At 38.7% G+C, this 20,749-nt stretch overlaps 1 protein-coding gene across 1 annotated transcript in view; it reads right to left on the reverse strand.

The window, feature by feature from the left end:
* The window catches only part of HDAC9 (histone deacetylase 9), a gene marked incomplete at its 3' end in the record, with an annotated part of 936,726 nt that overhangs the window by 427,773 nt on the left and 488,204 nt on the right, over positions 1-20,749 (reverse strand). Inside the window, exon 7 of the mRNA XM_082846537.1 lies at positions 1,638-1,769. Within this exon, the coding sequence (XP_082702663.1) occupies positions 1,638-1,769 (132 nt within the window). The remainder of the gene's footprint in view (positions 1-1,637; positions 1,770-20,749) is intronic.

The raw sequence follows: 20,749 nt of genomic DNA on the forward strand, positions 1-20,749 counted from the left end.
TGAGCTAAATCCCACTGAAATTTGGTAAGGTCGAGAAAGTGACCATGGGAAAAAAGTTATGATCAAGAAAAAGATTAATAGGAAAATAGAAAAGAAATTGGGATAAATAAATATGACCTTAAACAATAAGATTCTAAAAAAAAAACAAACAAAAAAGCAATATATATGTTTTTCTATTTTCAAGTTTTTCTGTTATGAGAGAACCTACTCTCTCCCACTAGAAAAATCACCTATATTTCGTTACATTAGACAGTTGATATGTTCATTATTGTTTACATTCATTAAAACAGATTCACTCCCCAACTCCCCAACCCCACCAAGGACCTCTATTATGAAAACTTACTTAAGATTTTTATTCACTAAAATACATATAAGTTTCTTGGCATAAAAAGTCTATAACTCTAAATTTAGAATTCAATTGGTCAAAATTAGTGATTATATTTGATACTGGAAAATAAACTCTAGTAAAGTAATTGTTTATTTAATATTTCTTATCCCTCAAGAAAAAATTTTCCCACCAATACTTTCCCTCAGATAAACATATTAATCTGTCAGGACTGAAGAGAAGACTAAACATTTTTTTGCCCTAGTAGCCTGTCAAAGCACTGTGTCATTAGTATTCTGTACTTTTCCACCTCTGCCTCTACCTCTGCAATCTTCTCAATACTGTCTCCCTAAACTAGATACTATCATGACCAAAGAAGACATAGAAAACAAATAATTTGTTAAAACTTGCTAAGAATAAGATCTGATATTGGAGAAATAATACCAACTGACTATATTGGTAAGCACAATTTTCCTTGGGGATGGAGACAAATGGTTGTAGATTACCATTTCTTTATTGATGCAACTAAAGGAAATGACCAGATACAATGCATAGCTCTAAGTAGGTACTCAATAAACAGTAGTCAGTATTGTTATTCTGGCTAGCCTTTTTGGTTCTGGTATCCCTATGTCTTCTCCAGTTTCAGACCAGGTACAAATGGGACTAGCGGGCATTGTAAGACATCAGGTTGAATTTCCTAACCTGTTCACCCCACTACTAACCAGGCAGCTAAAAAAATAAGAACTCTTCCATTTGAGACTAGTGAAAATGACAGTTTTTTTCCCTTCATAAAAGGCAATATATCCCCCTCCTGCCATAAGTCCCAGTTCACTAGTAAACACATAAAGTCATTTATGAGTTCTGTAAATTTGTTGAAAAGTCAAGGTTTTGCTCTTCCACGTAGTTTAATTTTCCCAGATGTATTTTGTACATTCATGTCTGAGTATGGGGGAAGTGTTCTTCTTGGACCTCCCTCTGCTCATTTCTGATCAAATTTCATTAAAAGTTATGTTCTCCTGGCTGGCATTCCCAAAATGGACTGCTTGTTTCTGAAAAGATTAAGGTGAGCTTTGGCATTCCCTAGTTATGCCTATTGACACACAGTTCTGTTTTTCATTCATTTCCTGTTTAACACGGTGAATGCATGGCAAGGTTTACTGAACTACTTGTGAGTTTTCAATATAATTTCCTTTCAAGAAATGTTTCTCCTCAAAATAACTTTTAATATACAACAGGTATATTTTTCTAGACTTTTTTTGTTCATTCCTACTAGCAGCATTTTTTAGTGTATATCTGCCCAGTCCTCAATTACCTGTCACCTCAAACATTCGCTTCTTGAATGAAGTGACAACATTTCCATCCTTCCGCCTGAGTAAGGGGCTGCTTCTCCTCTCTGCCACTTTCTGTTTTAACCTGGACCGCACCTTCAAGTTGGGCTCAGAGGCTGGGGATTGAGACAAAGAAAATAGATAAAAATTAAAAAATGGAGAGCCAATCGCTCCTGTGTATAAAAAAACGGCTCACCCTTTTCATAGTCCCTTCTCATCTCAAAGTAAAACCCCAAGCATGTAAATAAGGCATTGACTATAAATTAATTAAACAGACAAATGTCATAATTATTTTTATGAAATATGTGAAATGTTCTTCTACTTCTCTAAATGTAAAGTGAAAAAGGAGAAAAAATATGTTTCGACTTATTTTACGTAGCAGAATTGGGATTGTTAACGGGAAGTTAAATGACTGAGTATGTCTGGGTCAGAGTAAGATTTATTATACTTCATTGTCAGTTCTTTCAATTCTCTCAAGGGTGAAACTCAATAACCACAAAAACAGTACCTTAATGTGATTTTAGAGACTCTAGGCTGACTTCTGGTAATAAGAAGACACCTCTGCAGCATATAATTTATGTCTGATTCTGACTCCTGAAATATTTCATTGTCAGTAGTTTCGAACCTGAAATCCTGGGAAAATATACTCGGTATAATAACACAAAACCAAGTAGAATCACTATGAATAAACCTTTGTATACAGTGAGTACACAATCAATTAGAAAGGAAGGGTAGCCAAGTCTTATTACTAAAGTTCTGAGTTAGGTTATATGTTCCAAAATACAAATGCACATTATTCATACATACGTTACTTTTTCTTTGGTTGAACTATCCTAAATAGCGATGCTCTATAATTAGTCATTATTTATTAGGTTTTTAAGTGATTATACTTTAGAAGAATGGAAACATTGGACTGAGTCTGTAGTAGAAATCGGTGATTATGATGGTGCTGGTGGAGATGATAATGATGATGATGATTAGGGAAACAATGTTTCTGATGACAACTAACATTCACAGAGTGATTATTATGTTCCACTACTGTCCTAAAAGCTTTGTCAATATTAACTTCTTCAAACATAAAAATCCATATGGGATAGATTCTACTTACACCTTGAATATATCAATGAAGAAACCAAAACCCAGACAGGGAAAGTAACTTACCAAGGTCACAAAGGTAAAAAGGGATGATGCCAGGATCTGTACCCAGGTAACCTAGCTCAACTCTAATCTTCTAAATACTGAAAATACTGCTCTTCCACCTTTCTTTATGTATGAACAGTATAACAATTATACAACTGCTTTTCCAAAGCATTACTAATCATCTACATCAGATACAATGTTATAATGTAGCTATAATTCTTGATCAGATAAAATGATTTCTTTGAAGGAATTTTATAATTCTGCCAAACTACAGAGAGTATCAAAAGTAGAACTTACAATCTTTTATTACTCATTTATTTATTTTTTGTTTTTGACTTCAAAATCCTATACTTTACTTTCCTCTTTGTTCTTCTCTTTTTCCCTTTTCTTTAGCTCTGCCTTGGACTGAGAACCCTAGATTTTCTTGGAACTAGCTAGGTAAAATAAAAAAGTTAATTTTTTTGTGTTTTACACCTGATTTTATGCCTGAAAATACTGAAAGTGTAAAAATAAAGGGGTGGTGCTGAAAATATTGTAAAAGTAGAAAATGGGCAGGAGAGGTGGGCAGAGATCAGGACTGAGTACTGAGTACTGCCTAGAGACCTGAAATGTCTTACTTCCTGGGCCTCCCACCTTGAGGCAAAGAAGGGAAACAGTCTGGGGGAAGGATTAAGGTTCTTGCCAGACCTTCCAGGAGTCCAGAGCTTCCTTCAACTCACTTTACCTTAGTAGAGAAGGCTGAGTCTGAATTACTAGCATACAACTTACTCATGAATAAGGGGAAAAAATGGAACTGTATTAATTTACTTAGATTCCACCCCACCCCCGCCCCCTGGTATGTATGTATGTATGTATTTATTTGTTTGTTTGGCGGTACGCGGGCCTCTCACTGTTGTGGCCTCTCCCGTTGCAGAGCACAGACTCCGGACGCACAGGCTCAGTGGTCATGGCTCACGGACCCAGCCGCTCCGCGGCATGTGGGATCTTCACGGACCAGGGCACGAACCCGTGTCCCCTGCATCGGCAGGCGGACTCTCAACCACTGCGCCACCAGGGAAGCCCTATTTTAAAATGCCTTTAAAACACCAATTTTGTCTCTGAAAAGCTGTAGGTTAATAAATATATTCCATCTAATACCCAGAAAGGAAAAAATGAGGAATCCCTATGTGCTAACTAGATTGGTATCTGCCGTCACCTTGCTTATAACCCTAGGACAAAAATCACAGAGTCTCAGACTTTAATCTAGACATGACTTTATGATGAAGCCTAACAGATTCAACACTACAGACTGGCTCTCTAGAGGAAGTACACCAACTGATTCATCACTTCAAAGATGGAGGAGAAAAGGCACTGTGTTTTCAGCGGGAATATGTGGAGTTGAGACCACACTTCCCAGCTACGCGATTTTCAGCGAGACTTTAGTACTATCTGAGCCTGACTCGTCGTTTGTGAAACATGAAACTCTAATACCTTCCTTACTTCACAGAACTGTGGCCACTGGATTAGATACATGAGAATAACTGTGAAGATCTGGGTGAACGCAAAAGGGAAGAAAAGGTTTACGGAATTTTTATTATTGCTGCTACTGCTGGTGGTGGGGGTGTTACACTAGGGATGGCAGAGCCAGGACCGGGCCCCGGATCCCCAGATTCCCAGTCCAGTCCTCCTGTTCCTAACACATTGCACCGGCTGGGCCCGAGTTTCTGCAATCAAGATGAAAATGTGCCAACAGCTTGGAAAATCAGCATATGCCATTTAAACATTCTACATGAAACCTAGAATTCCATAAGCTTTTCCGAAAAGACTTTACAGGCGGGCAGATAGCTTTTGTTCCTACATGTCTATGAGAATGGGCTGGATATACAGCTCTTAAATATCTTTCAATGACAACATAAAATAAGTGAACATTAGAATAGGAATGAGAACTGGGTCCTGGTTTTGCATCTTTCAGCTACTATCAGTCCGCTCATTCATGCAAATAAGCAATGAAGACACCTTTGTAGTGCATGGAGTGAAATAGATGTGCTTTAAATGCCTGCTGCACGCATTAGGTATTTGGCTTTGGATGAATTACTTTCTATCTCTAAATCTCAGTTTCTCGTGTTAAGATGGAGATAGGTTTGTTTTTGTTTTGTTTTTTCCTCCATATGCTCCAACAGATTCCATTTTCCTTCTTTCTCTGAGTTCATGGGACCGAATCCTGGGACTGCATCACTCCAGTCCTTTGCTGGTTGGATTTCATCTGGACTCAACCTATTGGTAGGACTGGCTAGTGATCAAAGAATTAAGGAGTTAGAGACCAGGTATCCTATGCTCTCTCTGCTACAGTGCTGCATCACCAGGTGTAGCTTTGTCTCTTCCTGATTTCATCTCCCTCTTGAGGGCTCTGCTCCACAGCTTCAGCTTTCCCAGCACTCCAGCAACATTATTTCCTCTCCTTGCTTCTTTAGCCCTGGCTTCTCACTGTTGCTATTTTTTGGGTGCCTCAACATCCCTAAGCAGTCCCTTCATAAAAGTCTACGACCCATATTGTGTAGGTTCTGTTTCCTGCCAAGACTCTGATCAACACAGTCCTTCATATTTTACAAGGTTATTGTAGACTCAAACAAAATAATGTCCAGTAGAAGATAAACCAGTGGTTCTCAACCAGCAAAGATTTTGACACCAAGGGACATTTGGCTATGTCTGGAGAGATTCTGATTGTCAGCATGGGGAGTTGCTGCTGGAATGTAGGGGGCAGAGGCCAGGGATGCTGCTAAACATCCTACAGTGCACAGGATAGGCCCCCACAGCAAAGAATTATCTGGACCCAAACATCAGTATCATCAAGTGTGAAAAACCTTGGGGTAAGCAATCAGTAAGTGCACGTTGTTAATAACTGTACTACACTGGGATGATCAAAGGAGATAATAATATCTGTTGGAGATTCTCAAAGAGGATGTAAAAGAGTATGGGAAGAAAAGAAATATTATCAGAAATCAGGGAGTGCTATAGGTGGCTTAAAATATTAAATATTTCAATACACTTTATACTTAGAAATTTATTTTAAAACGTTCAAAGCAAAGCTAGTCAACTTCAACTGGTTATGAAGATATGCAGAAAGATTCTCAATTTGGGGTAGGATAATATTTCAGGCACTGTGATATCTTTATCAACTGAGGACACACCTTTGTAAAAACTAAGAATCACATATTCTATAAAGTGCAACATAAATTTATTTTCTCAAAATATACAATATACAACTTTTCTAAGTAAAGGTCCAAATCCATTGGTTTTAGCAAAAGCTTTTGCCTGCATTTCAATTTTGAGTCACCAGAGATATTAGTATCTAAGTGGTGAAGGCAAAGGTTGGAATGATAGATAACCATCACTTAGTCCTTGCAATGCTTTATAAACTCACTCCTAACATTTCAGAAGCCCACACACCAAAGCTCAGCATGATATATACCCAAGCAGTAGAATTAATGACCTATTGAGCTGACTCAGTTTGCAGTTAAGAGTTAATTCCATGTTTAATGCTCTGGTCTCCCCAAAGGCTGAAGATTTCCATTCCAGTGACTTACTAATGGGAGGAAAATCCTCAAGAGCCCAGAAAGAGATCACTAACTGGGGAGACATTCTGCTTGCATTTGAATGTATGTCATGCCTAGCTGCACTAATTGCATTTCTATTTTTACCCCACACCCATCACTCTCTACATCTCAATTAATCACAAAAACAGAAGGCAAGCTTTTAGTGCATGTATGCCCATCTGAATGCATTTGTTGGCTGAGATGAAAACACTGCATGAAAAATTGATTATAATTATTTAAATGAAAACAATGGTAAAGAGAGAACCAAAACCTTTTTCTCTTTTCACTTAAAAAAAAAGTGAAAGAAGGAAAGAGAAAACATGTGAAGAATGCCTTATGAGTTAAATATATTTGAATCTTTCTTCTCATACTGATCTCCATGGTGCAGAATGAACTTAGGTGTCAGTGGGTATGAAAATAAACAATGGGAAAGAAATCGAAAAGTTAGGTAGGAGAAGCACAAGTTAAAAAATTAGGATTCTAAGGCACAGTAAGTGACAAGGCCCAGACTTGTCATTTCACTAAGAGATTGGTGTGTTGAGCATGTATTTGAGTGTGGAGGTGTCATTTTTGCACATATACACACATACGAACATGAAAACTATCTTTTGCAGGAGCAAATGGGTCTCTGACACAAACAGACTAGACTCAGCTTTCAATGCTAAGTTTTTCATGTACTAACACCCAGCAAACCTGGGTGAGTTTTTTGATCTCCATGAATCATTCTGTCATCTACGGTAGATGATATATATGGATACATCATGGTGGTAGATTAAAGGGGTGGAATGAAGTTCCTAGATTAACTGGCCATCACAAAAAAGTTGTTCAATAGAGAGATGTTGAATAAATGAATGTTTAATTGTGTCCACATATAGACTATGAAACATATTAAAATAAAACAAAATGAATAAAATTAAAACGTAGGCAGAGGGATAGAAGACTAAAAGTGGTTTACTCCTTTTGCTTAGGGCAATAGTATCTATAACAACAACAAAAATAATGATGGTCCTTTTCTGATCTTTCACTTAGTGTATTTAAAATACTTTATGGTTAATAACTGACTTTCCATACTTTCCACACTTTTTTTTTTTTTTTTTTTGCGGTACGCGGGCCTCTCACTGTTGTGGCCTCTCCCATTGCGGAGCACAGGCTCCGGACGCGCAGGCTCAGTGGCCATGGCTCACGGGCCCAGCCGCTCCGCGGCATGTGGGATCTTCCCGGACCAGGGCACGGACCCGTGTCCCTTGCATCGGCAGGCGGACTCTCAACCACTGCGCCACCAGGGAAACCCTTTCCACACTTTTTTTACTTGCCTGTTTATAATTTCTACTCTATTTACCCTACGTCTTAAATACATCACCTTTTACTATGAATGATTACCTACTTTGTGCATTTTGTTCCTGTTTTTTTTTTTTTGTTTTTTTTTGTTTTTTTTTTTTGCGGTACGCGGGCCTCTCACTGCTGCAGCCTCTCCCATTGCGGAGCACAGGCTCCGTATGCACAGGCCCAGCGGCCATGGCTCACGGGCCCAGCCGCTCCGCGGCACGCGGGATCCTCCCGGACCAGGGCACGAACCCGTGTCCCCTGCATCGGCAGGCGGGCCCTCAACCACTGCGCCACCAGGGAAGCCCCTGTTTCTGTTCATTTTTAATCTTAACTTATGAATATTCTTTACATCAGTAATTTAGACAAAAATTCAATAACTACGTATCATGGTATAAAGAAGTTCTTCATTCTCATTGGATATGATCATAAGGAGAAAAGAAAGATGTTTCCATTGAGTAATGATTAATGATATTATTAATTAAGATCATTAATGATCTATCAAGATTAAGTACTAGATTAAGAAATGTTATTTTAATATTAATGAATATTTAAGATACTCAACAATTCCACCTCCATGTTTAGCACTACAATCATCGGTGAAGGTCAAGCTTCCATAGCCAGTGTCAGATCCCTTCTCTGGCATTGTCTATTCTTTTCTACTGGACTAGATATCTATCAGCTTATCAACCTAGCCTCCCTCTCTCCTGGATTTCTCCTGCTATTTCCAACCCACAGGGCTACCTTGGAGCTGCCATATTCTGACACTCTGTCACTTAGAACCAAGCAGGTATAACCTATGACCCATTCACTCTATTTTGAATGTCCTTTCTGAATATTAGGTTTCCTGGAGTAGTTCCTGCCCAAATCACTTTTACACTAACACTGTAGTATTCCCTGTCATGTGTGAACTGTTCAATCAAATGATCATTACAATTATGAAAAGACACTTTGGGAACACAAGTAAATTCTCTTATCTAGTTGATCTAAAGATATAGTGAGGGAGACCTTCAAGATGGCAGAGGAGTAAGACGTGGAGATCACCTTCCTCCCCACAAATGCATCAGAAATACATATACACGTGGAACAACTCATATAGAACACCTATTGAATACTGGCAGAAGACCTCAGACTTCCCAAAAGGCAAGAAACTCCCCACGTACCTGGGTAGGGCAAAAGAAAAAAAGAAAAAACAGACACAAAAGAATAGGGATGGGACCTGCACCTCTGGGAGGGAGCTGTGAAGGAGGAAAGGGTTCCACACACTAGGAAGCCCCTTTGCGGGCGGAGACTGCGGGTGGGGGAAGGGGGGAAGCTTCGAAGCCGCGGAGGAGAGCACAGCAACAGGGGTGCGGAGGGCAACGCAGAGAGATTCCCGCACAGAGGATCTGTGCCGACCAGCACTCACCAGCCCGAGAGGCTTGTTTCCTCACCTGCCGGGGCGGGCGGGGGCTGGGAGCTGAGGCTCTGGGCTTCGGAGGCGGATCCCAGGGAGAGGGCTGGGGCTGGCCGCGTGAACACAGCCTGAAGGGCTTAGTGCACCACAGCTAGCCGGGAGGAATCCGGGGAAAAAGTCTAGACCTGCCTAAGAGGCAAGAGACCATTGTTTCGGAGTGGGCAAGGAGAGGGGATTCAGAGCACCACCTAAACGAGCTCCAGAGACGGGCACGAGCCACGGCTATCAGCGCGCACCCCAGAGACGGGCATGAGACGCTGAGGCTGCTGCTGCGGACACCAAGAAGCCTGTGTGCAAGCACAGGTCACTATCCCCACCACCCCTCCCGGGAGCCTGTGCAGCCCGCCACTGCCAGGGTCCCGTGATCCAGGGACAACTTCCCCGGGAGAACGCATGGCGCGCCTCAGGCTGGTGCAACGTCACGCTGGCCTCTGCTGCCGCAGGCCCGCCCCACATCTGTACCCCTCCCTCGCCCCGGCCTGAGTGAGCCAGAGCCCCCGAATCAGCTGCTCCTTTAACCCCGTCCTGTCTGAGCGAAGAACAGATGCCCTCAGGCGACCTACACACAGAGGCGGGTCCAAATCCAAAGCTGAGCCCTAGGAGCTGTGCGAATGAAGAAGAGAAAGGGATATCTCTCCTAGCAGCCTCAGGAGCAGTGGATTAAATCTCCACCATCAACTTGATATACCCTGCATCTGTGGAATACCTGAATAGACAACGAATCATCCCAAATTGAGGAGGAGGACTTTGGAAGCAAAGATATATATATATATATATATTTTTTTTTTTTTCCTTTTTCTCTTTCTGTGAGTGTATATGTGTATGCTTCTGTGTGTGATTTTGTCTGCATAGCTTTGCTTTTGCCATTTGTCCTAGGATTCTGTCTGTCCATTTTTGTTTTGTTTAGTTTTGCTTTGACTATAGTTTTTAGCACTTGTTATCATTGGTGGATTTGGTTTTTGGTTTGGTTGATCTCTTTTTTTAATTACTTTTAATATTTTTTTTATTTTAATAACTTTATTTTTTTTAAATTTCTTTCTTTATTTCTTTCTCTCTTTTCTTCTGGGTCATGTGGCTGACAGGGTCTTGGTGCTCTGGCCGGGTGTCAGGCCTATGCCTCTGATGTGGGAGAGCAGAGTTCAGTACATTGGTCCACCAGAGACCTCTCAGCTCCATGTAACATCAAACAGACAAAGCTCTCCCAGAGATCTCCATCTCAAAGGTAAGACTCAGCTACACTCAATAACCAGCAAGCTCCAGTGCTGGGCACCCTGTGCCAAATAACTAGCAAGACATGAACACAACCCCACCTTTTAGCAGAGAGGATTAAAATCATAGTAAGGTCACACAACCCCAAAACACACCACCGGACAGGAACCTGCCCACCAGAAAGACAAGATCCAGCCTCATCCACCAGAACACAGGCACTAGTCCCCTCCACCAGGAAGCCTACACAACCCACTGAACCAACCTTAGCCACTGGGGGCAGACACCAAAAACAACAGGGACTACAAACCTGCAGCTCGCGAAAAGGAGACCCCAAACAGAGTAAGTTAAGCAAAATGAGAAGACAGAGAAACACACAGCAGATGAAGGTGCAAGGTAAAAACCCACCAGACCAAACAAATGAAGAGGAAATAGGCAGTCTACCTGAAAAACAATTCAGAGTAATGATAGTAAAGATGATCCAAAATCTTGGAGACAGAATGGAGAAAATACAAGAAACATTGAACAAGGACCTAGAAGAACTAAAGAGAAAACAAATGATGAACAACACAATAAATGAAATGAAAAAATCTCTAGAAGGAATCAATAGCAGAATAACTGAGGCAGAAGAATGGACAAATGACCTGGAAGATAAAATAGTGGAAATAACTACTGCAGTGCAGAATAAAGAAAAAAGAATGAAAAGAATTGAGGACAGTCTCAGAGACCTCTGGGACAACATTAAACACATGAACATTTGAATTATAGGGGTCCCAGAAGAAGAAGAGAAAAGGAAAGGGACTGAGAAGATATTTGAAGACATTATAGTTGAAAACTTCCCTAATACGGGAAAGGAAATAGTCAATTAAGTCCAGGAAGTGCAGAGAGTCCCATACAGGATAAATCCAAGGAGAAACACCCCAAGACACATATTAATCAAACTAACAAAAATTAAATACAAAGAAAAAATATTAAAAGCAGCAAGGGAAAAACAACAAATAACATACAAGGGAATCCCCATAAAGTTAACAGCTGATCTTTCAGCAGAAACTCTGCAAGCCAGAAGGGAGTGGCAGGACATATTTAAAGTGATGAAGGAGAAAAACATACAACCAAGATTACTCTACCCAGCAAGGATCTCATTTGAATTCAACCGAGTTATTAAAACCTTTACAGACAAGCAAAAGCTAAGAGAATTCAGCACCACCAAACCAGCTTTACAAATCCTAAAGGAACTTCTCTAGGGAGGAAACACAAGAGAAGGAAAAGATCCACAATAACAAACCCAAAACAATTAAGAAAATGGTAATAGGAGCATACATATCAATAATTACCTTAAATATAAATGGATTAAATGCTCCAACCAAAAGACATAGAATGGCTAAATAGATACAGAAACAAGACCTATATATATGCTGTCTACAAGAGACCCACTTCAGACCTAGGGACACATCCAGACTGAAGGGATGTGTGAAGGGATGGAAAAAGATATTCCATGCAAGTGGAAATCAAAAGAAAGCTGGAGTAGCAATTCTCATATCAGACAAATAGACTTTAAAATAAAGACTATTACAACAGACAAAGAAGGACACTACATAATGATCAAGGGATCAATCCAAGTAGAAGATATAACAATTGTAAATATTTATGAAGCCAACATAGGAGCACCTCAATATGTAAGGCAGATGCTAACAGACATAAAATGGGCAATCGGCAGTAACACAATCATAGTAGGGGACTTACCCCACTTTCACCAATGGACAGGTCATCCAAAATGAAAATAAATAAGGAAACACAAGCTTTAAATGATACATTAAACAAGATGGACTTAAGTGATATATATAGGACCTCGCATCCAAAAACAACAGAATACACTTTCTTCTCAAGTGCTCATGGAACATTCTCCAGGATAGATCATATCTTGGGTCACAAATCAAGCCTTGGTAAATTTAAGAAAATTGAAATTGTATCAAGTATCTTTTCTGACCACAATGCTATGAGACTAGATATCAATTACAGGAAAAAAAATCTGTAAAAAATACAAACACATGGAAGCTAAACAATACACTACTGAACAACCAAGAGATCACTTCAGAAATCAAAAAATACCTAGAAACAAATGACAATGAAAACACGACGACCCAAAACCTATGGGATGCAGCAAAAGCAGTTCTAAGAGGGAAGTTTAGAGTAATACAATCCTACCTCAGGAAACAAGAAACATCTCAAATCAACAACCTAACCTTACACCTAAAGCAATTAGAGAAAGAAGAACAAAAAAACCCCAAGTTAGCAGAAGGAAAGAAATCATAAAGATCAGATCAGAAATAAATGAAAAAGAAATGAAGGAAATAATAGCAAAGATCAATAAAACTAAAAGCTGGTTCTTTGAGAAGACAAACAAATTGATAAACCATTAGCCAGACCCATGAAGAAAATAAGAGAGAAGACTCAAGTCAATAGAATTAGAAATGAAAAAGGAGAAGTAACAACTGACACCGCAGAAATACAAAGGACCATGAGAGATTACTACAAGCAACTTTTTGCCAATAAAATGGACAAATTCTTAGAAAAGCACAACATTCGAAGACTCAACCAGGAAGAAATAGAAAATATAAACAGACCAGTCACAAGCACTGAAATTGAGACTGTGATTAAAAATCTTCCAACAAACAAAAGCCCAGGACCAGATGGCTTCACAGGCAAATTCTATCAAACACTTAGAGAAGAGCTAACAACTATCCTTCACAAACTCTTCCAAAATACAGCAGAGGGAAGAACACTCCCAAACTCATTCTATGAGGCCACCATCACCCTGATACCAAAGCCAGACAAAGATGTCACAAAGAAAGAAAACTACAGGCCAATATCACTGATGAATATAGATGCAAAAATTCTCAACAAAATACTAGCAAACACAATCCAACAGCACATTAAAAGGATCATACACCATGATCAAGTGGGATTTATCCCAGGAATGCAAGGCTTCTTCAATATATGCAAATGAATCAATGTGATACACCATATTAACAAACTGAAGGATAAAAACCATATGATCAACTCAATAGATGCAGAGAAAGCTTTCGACAAAATTCAACACCCATTTATGATAAAAGCTCTCCAGAAAGTAGGCATAGAGAGAACTTACCTCAACATAATAAAGGCCATATATGACAAACACACAGCCAGCATCGTTCTCAATGGTGAAAAACTGAAACCATTTCCACTAAGATCAGGAATAAGACAAGGTTGCCCACTCTCACCACTGTTATTCAACATAGTTGTGGACATTTTAGCCACAGCAATCAGAGAAGAAAAAGAAATAAAAGGAACTCAAATCAGAAAAGAAGAAGTAAAGCTGTCACAGTTTGCAGATGACATGATACTACACACAGAGAATCCTAAAGATGCTACCAATAAATTTGGTAATCAATGAATTTGGTAAAGTAGCAGGATACAAAATTAATGCACAGAAAACTCTTGCATTCCGATACACTAATGATGAAAAATGTGAAAGAGAAATTAAGGAAACACTCACATTTCCCACTGCAACAAAAAGAATAAGATACCTAGGAATAAACCTACCTAAGGAGACAAAAGATCTGTATGCAGAAAGCTATAAGACACTGATGAAAGAAATTAAAGATGATACAAACAGATGGAGAGATATACCATGTTCTTGGATTGGAAGAATCAACATTGTGAAAATGACTATACTACCCGAAGCAATCTACAGATTCAATGCAATCCCTATCAAACAACCAATGGCATTTTTCACAGAACTAGTACAAAAATTTCACCATTTGTATGGAAACACAAAAGACCCCAAATAGCCAAAGCAATCTTGAGAAAGAAAAACAGAACTGCAGGAATCAGGCTCCCTGACTTCAGACTATACTACAAAGATACAGAAATCAAGACAGTATGGTACTGGCACAAAAATAGAAATATAGATCAATGTAACAGACTAGAAAGCCCAGAGATAAACCCACGTGCATATGGTCACCTTATCTTTGATAAAGGAGGCAAGAATATACAGTGGAGAAAAGACAGCCTCTTCAAAAAGTGGTGCTAGGAAAACTGGACAACTACATGTAAAAGAATGAAATTAAAACACTCCCTAACACCACACACAAAAATAAACTCAAAATGGATTAAAGACCTAAATGTAAGGCCAGACACTGTAAAACTCTTAGAGGAATACATAGAACACTCTATGACATAAATCACAGCAAGATCCTTTTTAACCCACCTCCTCAAGAAATGGAAATAAAAACAAAAATAAACAAATGGGACCTAATGAAACTTCAAAGCTTCTGCAGAACAAAGGAAACCATAAACAAGAGAAAAAGAAAGACCACCCTCAGAATGGGAGAATAGATTTGGAAATGAAGCAACTGACAAACGATTAATCTCCAAAATTTACAAGCAGCTCATGCAGCTCAATATCAGAAAAACAACCCAATCCAAAAATGGGCAGAAAACCTAAAGAGACATTTCTCCAAAGAAGATATACAGACTGCCAACAAACACATGAAAGGAAGCTCAACATAACTGATCATTAGAGAAATGCAAATCAAAACTACAATGAGGTATCACCTCACACCAGTCAGAACGGCCATCATCAAAAAATCTACAAAAAATAAATGCTGGAGAGGGTGTGGAGAAAAGGGAACCCTCTTGCACTGTTGGTGGGAATGTAAATTGATACAGCCACTAAGGAGAACAGTATGGAGGTTCCTTAAGAAACTAAAAATAGAACTACCATATGACCCAGCAATCCCACTACTGGGCATATACCCTGAGAAAACCATAATTCAAAAAGAGTCATGTACCACAATGTTCACTGCAGCTCTATTTACAATAGCCAGGACATGGAAGCAACCTAAGTGTCCACTGACTGATGAATAGATAAAAAAGATGTGGCACATATATACAATGGAATATTACTCAGCCATAAAAAGAAACGAAATTGAGTAATCTGTAGTAAGGTGGATGGACCTAGAGTCTGTCATACAGAGTGAAGTAAGTCAGAAAGAGAAAAATAAATACCATATGCTAACACATATATATGGAATCTAAAAAAAATGTTCTGAAGAACCTAGGGGCAGGACAGGAATAAAGACGCAGACATAGAGAATGGACTTGAGGACATAGGGAGGGGGAAGGGTAAGCTGGGACAAAGTGAGAGTGCATGGACTTCTATATATTACCAAACGTAGAAGAGAAAGCTAGTGGGAAGCAGCCGCATGGCACAGGGAGGTCAGCTCGGTGTTTTGTGACCACCTAGAGGGGTGGGATAGGGAGGGTGGGAGGGAGAGGCAAGAGGGAGGCGAAATGGGGATATATGTATATGTATAGCTGATTAACTTAGTTATAAAGCAGAAACTAACACACCATTGTAAAGCAGTTATACTCCAATAAAGATGTTAAAAAATAATAAAAATAAAGATGTAGCTTACTGTAATTTAAAAATCTCATAACTAGACAAAGGTCATTTATTTTCAAATTAGCATTCAGAAAAATACAGTAAATCTAATACAACTTACGCTTTTTTGGGGGCTTGGATAATATGAATCTTCAATGTTATGAGTCAGATTTTATACATTTTGATATTGAGAAGCAAAATTTCTAGTCTACCTCTTTCTAATTACAATCATTTAATGATATGTAATTCACATAAAACAGTTTTTAGAAACCATTTATTGGGAAATTTTAGCTTCTAATAGCTAGCCACATTTATGGTAATATATAAATGCAATTTCCTGTACGAATTATAATACTCTTCTTTTAGTTTCAGAAATATTAATGTAGACAACCATCCATCTTCTTATTTAGAACACGCTAATTATGTCTATTTGTTCAAAGAGAATTCTTCTTCTTCCAAAAGCACATTGGTTAACGTTACATAATTTATAGTGTGATCTTCTGAAAAGTGTTTTGTAATTACATTTATTGCTTTCTTCTGATTATGTGAATCCTGCATGTTTGAAATTTTTGGAAACAGGACAAACTGAGTATGTACCCTACTCATGTATCCTTTGCGTTGTATTTATAAAAGTATTTGAAAATGAGAATCATATTACGTTTATAATAATATCCTGTTTGTTCACTTAATAAGGTACTATGTAATTATCCCAGTAATTATCTATGCCTTGAAATGATTACATTTATTCTATTTTTCATTTAAAAATCTATCATGAATCTTTTCCCAAGCAATTATATATTCTTTTAAAAATGCATTATGTGGATATACCATATATTATTCAGCTACATTTACATGTGAATATGTAATATTTTATTTAAGCATTTGAAAACACTTGGGCATTTAGGTGATCTACAATGCTTTCCTTTCAAAGCACAGTAGCACACATCACTGTGAATCTACATGTCCATTTGTATTTCCTTCCATCAATGTAAACAGAAATTTAATTCATATGATAACAACAATGACAACAACTTTCTTGTGAAAATAAAATCAGTGGGTATAAAGGGCAGAGAGTATTACAGAGTCCTGGGAAGTAGCTCAGAGGAGTATGGGAAAACAAAATGGAGGTCCTGGTTAACAGAAGCTTGGTTTAGAATGGAAGGGTTGCTAGCTCTGGGTTGGCATTCGCCCTTAGCATCTGTGGATGCTTCATCTCGTGAGCCAGAGCAGGCACCTCTAAAGCTCAAAAACCTATGACAGGGCACTGAGTTTCCTCAGCCCAACAGCAGGACTCTATGCTGAATCCTGCTTCCTTTTCCTCAGTGTTTCTCCACAGTGCCTGGTACTCAGCTGGCTTAGCACTCAGAAAAACATCTACTGAGTGAATGAATACACAAATTGCTACTCAATGCTGGGTTTTTGGTTTTGTTTTTAATACTAGCACAGAAGAAGAAATAATTATTTAAAATTTTTTTAATGACATTTAAAGTACAAATTGCCATTTTTAACAGATAAGATACTTTAATCAAACAATGTGATTCTGGACAGAAACAAATAATAATAAGTGATAATAAGAAAATAATAATAATGAGATATATTTCATCACTTTTTATAGTTTAAATGAAACTTTCTATTCAGTTGGTTCCATTGTTTAAGTTGAAGAGCTATTAAATAATACTGAGAACCAAAGTTGCAAGTTCCATGAGGAGTGGGAACATGTCTAGTTATGTTTCCACTGTTTATTCGGCACGTATACAGTACCTACCACAGAGATTAAACCCATTAGTTATTTATTGAATGAATGAATCAATGAATGGGAAAAGGGGTGTGTTAAGTGCTGAGGCAACTGTCTCAGAGATAGACCAGAGAGCCTTTTTCTCCTAGGCATTCCTGGTCTAGCAAGACCAAATGACACACTGTCATCAATGCCATGTGATAGGTGTAAGCAGAGCTTTGGGGCTGGGAGGCAGAGATTCATTTGCCTTGAGGGGAAATCCTGGGGACAGAGAGATCCTGACAGGCAGAGGTGGGAGGGAAGTGCAGTTCTAGGCAGAGGAAACAACCCTGTCCAGGGGAAGATGCTGGCAAATTTAAGGGATGGGTATTAAATATTCTAGCAGGGTGGGGAAAGGATACTAAGTGGAAAGCAAAGCTTCAAAAATAAATGTCAGGGCTTGCCTGGTGGTGCAGTGGTTGAGAATCCACCTGCCAATGCAGGGGACACAGAGTCAAGCCCTGGTCTGGGAATATCCCATGTGCCGCACAGCAACTAAGCCCGTGTGCCACAACTACTGAGCCTGCGCTCTAGAGCCCATGAGCCACAACTACTGAAGCCCACACGCCACAACTACTGAAGCCCTTGTGCCTAGAGCCCGTGCTCCACAACAAGAGAAGCCACTGCAATGAGAAGCCCACACACTGCAACGAAGATTAGCCCCCGCCCGCCACAACTAGAGAAAGCCCACGCACAGCAACGAAGACCCAGTGCAGCCAAAAATAAATTAAAAATAAACTTAATTAAATGCCAAGCAAAATTTAGCTAAGTTATGTAATACTAACAGAGGCTACTCAATCTGTAACTTCTAACTCCCTCTCTCCGCTGGCTTTCTTCTCAGCATGTAGACATGCTCAGATTTTTCCCATTCAAATAAAAATAAGCCCTCCTGAGATACTGATATTATTAGCTACTGTCTGCATTTATACTTTAATTCACAGTCAAGTTTTTTTTTTTTTAAGTAGCTTTACACTTGCCACCACTGCTTCCTAACCTCAAACCACTGCAATATGGCTCTAACCGTCACTGTTTCACTGAAATTACCACACATAGCACTCGGAATAGTAAATGCAATAATTACTCCTGTGTCTACTCTCAGGACTGAACAACTACATAGACTCATGGTGGGTCTCAGTAAACAGCTGTTGAATGAAAAAAATGAATGCTCGCATATAGCCAACATGAAATGAAACTTACAGTAAAAGACCAGGTTTCAAATGTTGCTGAGAAGAGAACTAGCTGAACTTCAACTTCTTTAATTTCTAAGAATTTCTTGATGCTGAACTTTATGGCAAGAGGTCTTATAGATCAGGTGTGGAATGCAGAAGGAATTTCATTTTTCTGGCAAGCATCAAAAATACCAGGTTTTGGAGTCAAGGAAATCCATATCCTATACAGTCTAGAATACCTTCAAAGTTAATTCCTTTATACACTTTAATTTTTTCAAATATAAAATATTTTACTTCCTAAGCAAAAATAAATTTTGAAAATCTGTATTTTGAAAATATAGCAAAATTTTGAATTATGACTTCAATAAAACAAACTTGATTAGGAGCACGTTTCAATCTTCTTCAATACAGTTTCTAAAATAATGTTTTTTAACCTAGAGCCTGAGGGTTTCTAATAAAGTCAAGTATCTGAACAAGTATTTCACAGCTTAAATAATGTAGTACTCTGGGGGGAGTCTGTATTTATAGATATATTCATATCTTTTTTTCTAAAAGCCCTCTTGAGTTCTAAAATTTCATACTGAAAAATATAATTGAAAATTAATTACATTATTAATCTTCTTTAAGTAATGAACTAATCCGGACTATGTACACATACACAAAAATTACACTGTGCACTCTATAGTTTTATTCACCTCCTCTACTAGATGTATCTTTTATATACTCTTTTGAATAGAAATGTCATAAAAAGTAGTTTTATTTGTGGATGTAAAACTTGTAACATACTTTCTACCCACATACTTCATAAGAGCTACATGTATAAACATAGGTGTGAACTGCTTTCGTGGCAGGGCAAGGACCATCTTAGCAGGCAAGATCTGCACTGGGGCAGCCCTGTTATTTTACAGGGGTACATGCTGGAACAGCACACAATTTTTCCCAGAAAACACCCTTATAGTTGGGATGGTATGGTCCAGAAAACTAACACCTATCTCCTAATAACTCCCTGAGTATACCATAAACCTAAGGTTTATTGTACACATTTGTGTTCTCAGCATGAACTTACCTGGTTATATTCATAAGAGTGTGAAGTTGTTTTTCAGTCTTGACTGTGCCACTAACTGTGTGATTTGGGTAAAGCATTATTTAATGTCGCTGTGCCTCAGTATTTATGCCTGCAAATATGGACAATATCACCCATTCTCCTGACCTTAAAGAGTTCAGGAGTATTGATTAAAATGACAAATAGTAAATAGAGTAAATCACTGTCTAATTTTTAAATGCCATACAACTTACTTTCTTCAATTGTATGACTTTTAATTTTTTTGTCTCTGATGTTTACCTGAAAATTTTCAGTTCATTCCCATAAAACGATATCATTCTCTAACCTGTTATTTTGTTTACTTTTTCTTCTGACTTGCCTAGTGATAGCCATCCAAAAGCAGTCAATCTCTTCACTACAAAATATTACTGCAAATTAAATTCTTTTTATTTTTTTTGCGGTACGCGGGCCTCTAACCGCTGTGGCCCCTCCCGTCGCAGAGCACAGGCTCCGGACACGCAGGCCCAGCAGCCCTGGCCCACGGGTCCAGCCGCTCCGCGGCACGTGGGATCCTCCCAGACCGGGGCACGAACCCGCGTCCCCTGCATCGGCAGGCGGACTCTCAACCACTGTGCCACCAGGGAAGCCCACAAATTAAATTCTTAAAAATTATTTCATGAAGAATCCTCCCATATTTTTAAATACCTAAAGAGATGTATATTACCTCCTATCTTAGTCTATATATTTATTTATTCCTATAAGAGAAGTTTATTCAGTGCGTAATATGAGCTCTCTGAAGATGCTGGGGATACAATACAAAACAAGCTATAGATACTAACCTTAAGAAACTTCTCAGCTAAGCAGAGAATTTTAATTTTAATATAGACATATATGCACAGAGAATTGTCCAGGTATATTTGAGCATATATACTGGCATAAAGAATGTAGTGAGTATTTAGGGTAGCCTGGTGGGTGATGGGAAGGCA

The sequence above is a fragment of the Leucopleurus acutus genome (genome assembly GCF_964270905.1).
Source record: "Leucopleurus acutus genome assembly, chromosome: 9".
NCBI classification, from domain to species: domain Eukaryota; kingdom Metazoa; phylum Chordata; class Mammalia; order Artiodactyla; family Delphinidae; genus Leucopleurus; species Leucopleurus acutus.